Source organism: Ochotona curzoniae, unplaced genomic scaffold (assembly GCF_017591425.1).
Source record: "Ochotona curzoniae isolate NIBS_2020 unplaced genomic scaffold, NIBS_Ocur_1.0 contig_1014, whole genome shotgun sequence".
Lineage (NCBI taxonomy): Eukaryota > Metazoa > Chordata > Mammalia > Lagomorpha > Ochotonidae > Ochotona > Ochotona curzoniae.
Window position 1 is genome coordinate 36,005,776 of NW_024464920.1, and position 7,925 is coordinate 36,013,700.

General features: G+C 57.4%; 1 protein-coding gene across 1 annotated transcript; it reads right to left on the bottom strand.

The window, feature by feature from the left end:
• Nucleotides 1–3,243: 3,243 nt before the first annotated feature.
• Nucleotides 3,244–7,304, bottom strand: MARCHF9 (membrane associated ring-CH-type finger 9). The gene is made up of 4 exons (XM_040982832.1): nucleotides 6,515–7,304; nucleotides 5,376–5,531; nucleotides 4,352–4,544; nucleotides 3,244–4,100 (listed from the first exon to the last, which is right to left on the bottom strand). Exons 1-4 carry the CDS (start codon nucleotides 6,869–6,871, stop codon nucleotides 3,766–3,768), a joined length of 1,041 nt encoding a protein of 346 aa, XP_040838766.1. The 5' UTR covers nucleotides 6,872–7,304; the 3' UTR covers nucleotides 3,244–3,765.
• Between the last annotated feature and the right edge of the window lie 621 nt (nucleotides 7,305–7,925).

Here is a 7,925-nt window from a genome sequence, read left to right on the forward strand (position 1 = left end):
GAGGCTTGTCTATCTGATTAGATAGAATGGCCCAGCAAAGGCTTGGGGCAGCCAGGGCCAGTGAAGCAAGCACATGACCTGGCTTAGTAGGTCTGGAGTAAAACCATGGTTCCTTCCTCTGCCTCCTGGGCCTTTCTCCTGGTCATAAAGGGATCCTTCAAGGTTCAGCTCAGATTTTACTAAAAAGTGCTAGGGGCAGAATCAGCCCCTGTTCTATGCTTGCACCATGTTCATGGCTAAGCATTTACTGTGGTCCATCTGGCCTGCACCTGCATGGTCCTCCTTCTTTGAGAGAGGAAGGATGAGGTCTTGCTTGACCTTTATATCCCATGCTAGGGCCTGTGTCTGACCAGGTGACAGCCCATCCTATGTCACATGGAATCTGGACCATATAGCAGAATAAGAAGCAGCATACCATGCTCTGCCTGCCCATTTCCTTCTTCATTTTCCTCAGAGAGGTGAATCGGCACCCTCAGGCCTCAGCCTTTATATATATATATATAGAAAGTGTTAAATATATTTGTAAGTTTTTGGATTAAAAAAAAAATCAGATCTTAACTTATGGCTGACCTCTGGCTTTTGGTTCACTCCTTACATAAGATCCAGAGGCAAGAAGACCTAGACCCACCAACTGGATGTTTGTTTCCCAGGTCACGGGAGTGACCCCCGCCCCCCCAAAAAGCAATGGGAGGTCTAAATACCTACAAAAGTGGCTTTCCACAGAAACCCAGACTTGCTTCTGTCTGCAGCGGGAACAGCCAAATCCAGCCTGGCTTCCTGTAACAGTAAGGGGGTGGTGGTGAAAAGTAAATGCAGGGGCTCTCACAGAAAGACCGGAGCCAGGGAGACACAGGGAGTCAGAGGCAGGGGATGAAAACTAAGTATGTGGGTGGCCAGAAGCCCTAGGGCAGCAAGGCAGGAAGAGGAGTGGGCAGAGGGAGTGTCTGTTTTCTTGAATCAGCACTCTGTGCACCCCCATGAGGCTGGCCACAGTTCTCCCCTTGTGATGGATACAGATTAACTCATACTCCATCAAAATAAATCTATCAGCACCCTCTGCACAGCTCCTTGTGCACCCCAGGTTACCTTCTCCCAGTCAGAACTTGTCTCCACTCCCTGTGCCCTCCCCCACCTCCATAATTAACTGGGTGTAGATGGAGCTCTCACTTCACACTTCCTTCTCCATACCACCTCTGCCACCTGGCTGCCTTCGACAAGGCTTTTTGGCCACAGAAACTCCATTGGCTGCCAGCCCTCTGAAGATGGATGGAATTGCATAAGATCCACTGAGAGGTAGAGCATGCCCAAGGCCTGGAGGAGAGACCCAAGTTTCTTTGTATTTACTACCTCACTTCTCAACTTATTTTCCACTGTATGCTCACTCTCCATGCCTCCTCCCCTATCACCAAGCTCAACTTGAACCTAAATGACCTGAGTTACGAGGAAACACAATGTCAGCTCATGGTCAGACCCTGTCTCCTGGAATCGGTCATGAGACTTCTACCTACCTCACAGTCCCTATTAGAAAGCACTGCTGCTTATGGCCCCAGGAAAAAGAAACATCTAAATTAGAAAAAGGACAGGAGACCATACACATTGCTGGCCCTAACCCCTATCCCAGACCTCTACTGGGGGCTACAGCTGATGGAGAGGGGAAGGGATGATCTCACAAGGTCAGATTTTAGGGCACAGAACCATATGAGTGGTCTTAGGTATGTCTAAGCTTGCACATGAAGCCATGCAAGAGGCAGCCCAGGCTTGACTCCAAAACCCCCACATAGGTCATATGTAGCTGAGCCCCACCTGATCGCAGAGGGGTAAGCAACCACTCTAATTTCCTGTCTCTCATCTGGTCACCACCAGCTCTTCTTTGATAGGAATGATCAGTAAAGAATGGTTGTCTTCCCAGGTGGGGGCATAAAGGCGTGTCTCTTTGGAAGACAGTTCACACCTGGAGTTGGGGGGTTCAATTTAAACCTTCTCTATCCTGACCCTCCTGAGAAGTCAGAAGTGATAGTGCTTCCACACTTCAAGGTGATTCAGAACCCCTCACCAAGCTTTTACTCCTACACCTCCAAGCAAATCTAGGTGCCAGCACCAAGGACAGCAGCCAAGGACCCCTCATTCCTGGCTGAACATGGAATGCACGTGTCCAAGGCAACATATATAATCCTGAGGGAATCATCTTCTCCAATATATCCCCAGGGAGGAGGCAACATAGGACCTTCCTCGAGAGAAGGACCAATAATAAGTAAGGTCTCTGGATGTGACTTTAACCACTTATGAAAGAATTATTTTAATTGCTGATGAATAGTTCACTTAAAACAGCATCATTCATATTATTCACAGCCCAAAGACCTCAAGAGAAAGGGACCAAGCTTCAGGTTGACCCACATTTCATCCAGTCCCTTCCAAGTCTTCTCTCTACAAGCAACAGCTCTTTAAGCTGCTGCCTCCAAGCACAATACTTCCCACTTAATACCACCAGCTGGGCGCACTGGGATCAAACCCATGACCCTGAACGGCAATAGAAAGAGCTGAAATTGGGTACAGAGACTCATTCTCCCTCTATCTCACTTCAAATGAGTCCAAATTCACTTCACACCACTTTCCTGAGGGGAGCACTGTACTTGGATAGGATTAATAGGGATCCAGACCATCTCCAGAACGAGATGGCTGGCTCCAGCTCTCCCCAAGACCCCAGGATTTAGGAGGTTCAAGAAGTTCTCATTCTTAGGGTTAACCACCATCTCCCACACTTGCAGTGTCTGCTTCCCCTCATTTTCCCAAGTCTATCATGTCACTCAACACAGAATTCCAAGGTTCTAGGCAATTCAAGATAAGAAACACATTTCAGAATTTGCTATCCTGACTACTCTTTGGAATCAATGGACCATCTATAGGCTGGAAGTCTTTTTGTGCCATTATGGATTTTCCTTGCAGGGCTGTCTAGCCTGTCCCTCATTTATCCTCATTCCAATGGTACAAGGTAGACAGGCAAGCCGGAGCTGTGAGGCTTGTCTACATCATACCACTTGCAGGTGGCAGGTGTGCCCCTGAGATGCCTATGAGCCGTCACCTGCCAGCTAGCAGCCAATATGAATTATTCAACAGCAAGTGGGAGACACACCGCTAACTCAGAGCCCACTGCTGTGTTTGGGATTGGCAGTCTGTGTGGAAAAAGTTTCCCATGCCTCCCTGCCCTCCAGAAGAGCCCCAGATGAGAAAGGAGTCTTCATGTGCATATAAATGATTCTTTATGCCCTTCCCCCATGCAATGGGGGGGTGGGGCAGGGACAGGTCCCCCGCCCTCATGCAGGGAACGGGAGGTCAATGTATACTAGTCTTATTGCCAGATGCCCTGTGGCCATGTGTGGGGATGGAGGCCTACAGCCCCTTTCTTCTGGCATTGGTTGCCCTTTACCAAGTCTCTGTGGTGGAGCTGTGGTGGGGCAGTGGGGGCTGGCAGCCCCAGGAGCTGAGGTAAAGATGGTTCTCTTCAGGGAAGCAAAGCTGCTTGCCCCGCCTGCCGGCTGGCCATTTCACAATGGGTGGGAGGAGCTGTCGGTGGGGGCTGGAATGGCATTCAGGTGTCTCTGGCCAGCGGCCAATGTCTCCAGCTTGAGGCTGCCCGCAGGGATCCTCGATGGTGGGGGCAGGGGGCAGTGTACCCCTAACACCTTGTCCGACTGGCATCTCCAGCAGCCAGGAGAGGTCAGCTCTGGCCAATGCATTGACTCAATCTTCCCGCTCCTGGAGTCCGCTTCAGACCGTGGTGACCCTCATGACAACCTCTCGGCCAGAATGGGAGCTGGAACGCGCATCTGGTGGCCGCAGCTGTCCAAGGAGGTGCAGGATGGTGTAACCACAGCGCTGAGGCAAGAGCGTCCGCATGCGCTGGGCGGCCGGGGGACGGCTGGTGGCCCCAGAAGGGGGTCCCGTCCGTGAGGTCCTGGGGCCCGGCTTCCCTGCCGTGCCTCCCCCTGCATCCCCTCCTGTGTCCTTGGTCTTGTCATAGTTCAGGACCTTCCACTGTTGGTTCACTGCCTGCCAGCGCTTGAATATGCGGTAAACAGAGGAGCCCTCATGGACGATGAGGCCTGAGCAGGAGGGGAAGACATCCAGGGGTCAGCCACACCCACAATGAGAGCACAGGTGCTTCGGCCGGCACCTCCGCAAGGGGAAGAGGTGCAGCACCAAAGGGCCCTGGAGACACATGGAAGGCGGATAGGGGCACGAGGCCAAATCTAAGGGTGTCTAGTAGCCAAAACACAGTGGCAACACTGAGGGCAAGGGCAGGGAAGGGACGTGTGGGGGTTCAGAGGGAGACGCGAGGCAGGGATGTCCTCACCTATGCAGACGACATCCATGAAGCCATACATGCCGTAACAGATCTGGAAGAGCAGATCCTGCCGCTGCCACTTGGCTGAGGGGCTGAGTGAGGACCAGATGAGCCACGAGATGCTGGCGACCAGGAAGAGTGAGCCAAGCACTATGGCCGCAATCTGGACCTTCTCGATGACCGTCAGGGAGATAGCCTGCCACTGTGGGGGAGAAAAGGCTCCAGGAAGTCACAGCAAGAAACGGCAGGCCAGGAGATGGGTGAGGGACCCTGGGCAGGGGCACCTAACCCCAGCAGGCAGGGCTGTACGCCCAGCAAGCCTGGAACGCAGAACTTGTGTTCACAGCACCTGTCTGTATGCCCTGGAGACAGGCAGGTTCAAGCAGGTGCGCTAAAGCCAGAACACTCCTGGCTGACTGACTAATCTTGGGCGAGTTTTTAAGTCTTTTGCGAGTATCAGTGACCCCATGGGTGACCTGGGAACACAGTGGTCCCTTTCAGTGACTCCTGTCGGACGGCCTGGGTGTGTTTGGCCCCAGCTGCACCTTCCAGCCTCCTGCTGAGGCAAACCCTGGGGGACATCAGGAAATGGCTTCAGCACTTGGGTCCCTGCTTCCCACACCGGAGACCCAGACTGAGTGCCGAGCTTGTGGCTTTGAGCTGGCCCTGCCCCAAGCTGTTGTAGGCATTTTGAGGGGAGGGGACTGGCCAAATCAAAGGTTGATCTGTGTTTCAAATTAAAAAAAAAAAAATTACAAAATGGTATCTAACTAAGAGATTATTAAGATTAAAAGAATTAAGACCCCCAAAAGCAAGACAAACAGAAAATACTACACTCTTGTTGCCATCATCATTTCCTTTTATGTTAACCCCAATGCACACAGACTATAAGCAGCAGCCCCAAGAAATGTCCTGTGCATAAATAAAGGAAGTTTTGAATGAGGCTGGTGGCTTGGGGCAGTCATTTAGACCCACAGGTTCCTGGTATCAATGGCTGAGGGGCGCGGTCTAGGAGCCATGCCATACTCCTCACCTGTAGGGGATTCTTGGTGCTGATGGCCAGGACCTGGTACTTGAAGTAGCACAGTTCGCAGCTCCAGGAGCCCCTCTCGCTGATCCAGCGGATGAGGCAGGGCTGGTGAGTGCAGCGCACAGAGCCGTCGCAGCGGCAGGGGCTCAGGAGCTCCCCCTGGAGGACAAGTGCGGAGGGGGCCCTGTCAGCTGGCGCCTCCCGGGCCGCTCCCCAGGGAGAGGGAAACCTCGTCTGGGGCCACCTGGAAATCTCTCAGGTCTTTCACCCAAAGCAGGACAACGGGCTAAGGTTGCTACAGTTCGAGGAGGAACTTTGCATACCCCAGAAGCGAAGCACGGAAAGGGATGGGGGCTACAGGGAAAGGAAGGGCAGAGCTCTCTCTTTCCCCACAAGTTGGGAAAGGGTCTCTTGGGCTACCTAAAGGAAACGCTTTTCCTAGGGATCTTCAGGTTACAGACGGGCCAGGCCTGCTCTCCTCCATCCCATCCCACCACTGATTGCCTAAGTCAGATGCAGGCTGGTGAGGGGGAGAGGAGGGGGAATCACTGTTCTCCTCCACGTGTTAACAAGATGGGGTGGGTGGGAGTGAAAGGTGCCCCCTTCTAGTACTAAGGGACCATTTCTCATTGCATGCGGACGCCCCTCTGGCGCCATCCCGGGATGGCTCTGCCCATGCATTTAACAAAGAGCACTCTTCGGAATGAGACAGAAAGTTGCAGAAGGGAAGTGAAGGGACAAACGCTGGCCTGGTCCTGCCCCTCCCTCCAAGGTGGGGATGCATGCACTCCTCTCCCCACCAGCTTCCCAAAAAGGCCTCCTCAGCGGGCAGTGACCCTGGGGTGAAGTGGTTCCCACTCAGGAGACCCCACCCCTCGCTGGGGACCCTGGGCTCGCTCCTACCCTACCCACCCCGCCCCGCCCCGCCCTCAAATCCGCCCCCAGGTATCTCTAGTCAGCCATCCCAACCTTACCCCATTCCCCATCACGGACTCCGGGCCCGGCCTCCCCAGGCCCCGCCCCCTGATCGCCGTTTTCCTCCCCCCAAAGCGCCCCAGATGCGCACCCCCTCCCATTTTTCTCCCTATGCTCCCCCCACACCGCACACCTCTCCCAGCCCGGCCAGGTAACCCAGGCCTGACCTGCTCCGGGCCCTGGAAGCAGATCCGGCACTGGGGCGTTCGGAGCCCGCTGTCCAGGCTGCTGCTGAGTGACAGGGCGTCCAGTGCGCCTGGGGGCGGCGGCGGCGGCGCAGGCGGCGGCGGGGGTCCGACCCGCGGCTCCTTGTCGCCGGCCAGGCCCCTGGCCCGCGGCTCCGACCCGTAGTATTCCTCCTCGTCGCCGTCGCCGTCCCGGGTGGAGCAGCCGGCGAAGGGCGCCCAGCCGCAGCCGCCTCCCCCGCCCCCCCGGGGCTGCGGCTCGGCCCGGGGCCGCCCCCCGCCCGTCAGCACCAGCAGCTTCAGCTCGTTCAGGAACATGCGGAGCCGAGACTTGAGCATCGTCCGAGCGCCGGGAAGGGGCGGGGGGCGGCGAGCAAGAGGGGCTCTCGGGCGGCGGGGGGAGGGGAGAAGACAAGGCCGGCCGGGAAGGGGGCGCGCGCCGGGGCGCCGAGCGGGGCCGGGGGCTGCCGGGCCTGCGAGCGCCTCTCACTGCTGCCGCCGCCGCGGCTCGGGGGCTCGCGGGGCCGCGAGCGCTGGCGGCCCGGGGGCGGCGGGGTGGGCTGCCATGGCCCGGGCAGGGGGCGGGGAGCAGGGGAGGGGGCTCAGAGTGCCGCGCCCCGCGGGTCCGGGTCCGGAGCCGGCCGGGCCCCCGGGGTTATCCGCCCGGGTCGTCCTGCGGCGGGGCCGCCCCCCATCGCCTTCCCCCCGGCCCCAGTCCCTCTCCGGCTCCCGGCTCCGGCTCGCCTCGGCCCGTGCGCTCGGCGGTGGCAAATGGCGGCTCCTTCCGGCGGCGGCGGCGGCAGCGGCGGCGGCGGCGGCGGCGGAGACCCCCCCGGAGTGGCGGACGGGCGGGGCGGGAGCCGGGGAGCCGGGGAAGGATGGAGGGAGGGGCGGGGCGGAGAGGGAGAGCGGAGAAGAAGGGGCCGCGGCTGCGCATCCCCGCCCTGCCCCGCGCGAGCAGGTGTCCCCAGGGGCGGGGGCGGGGTGCGAGGGTGGAGGGAGGGGAGTGGCCAGGGAAGGGAGTGTGTACCCGGGTAGGAGAATGGGGGTGCGGTGGGGGGGTGGGGGGTGTGTATAGCGGGAGGATGCAAGGTGAGTGGTCAAAGGATGCAGGTGTACCAGAGAGGGAAAGGCTTGTGTAAGGCGCGAGTGTGCAAAGAATTGCGTGCAGGAAGGGGGGAGTCTGAGATGAGTGAGCCAAGGGATGGGCTCAGGCGATACACACGTTCACACAAAAGACTGGGAAGTGTACTGGGTGCCAGCCGGTGTGGCACTGCAAGACAGGTGAGGCTACGAGGACTGGAAGCAGACCAGGAGACAGGAAGCCTTGGACTGTAAGCAGTGGGGGGCAGGGGAGGTGGGAGCATGCCTCCCACACTCAGCTGCCCTCACC

What these genes read in the sequence shown, in the direction of transcription:
- MARCHF9 (XM_040982832.1), bottom strand. Translation starts at nt 6,871, where the DNA reads ATGCTCAAGTCTCGGCTCCGCATGTTCCTGAACGAGCTGAAGCTGCTG. An exon ending in GCTTCCAGGGCCCGGAGCAG is followed by an intron (nt 5,532 to 6,514) that starts GTCAGGCCTGGG and finishes CTTGTCCTCCAG; the next exon opens with GGGGAGCTCCTGAGCCCCTG. An exon ending in CATGGATGTCGTCTGCATAG is followed by an intron (nt 4,101 to 4,351) that starts GTGAGGACATCC and finishes CCTCCTGCTCAG; the next exon opens with GCCTCATCGTCCATGAGGGC.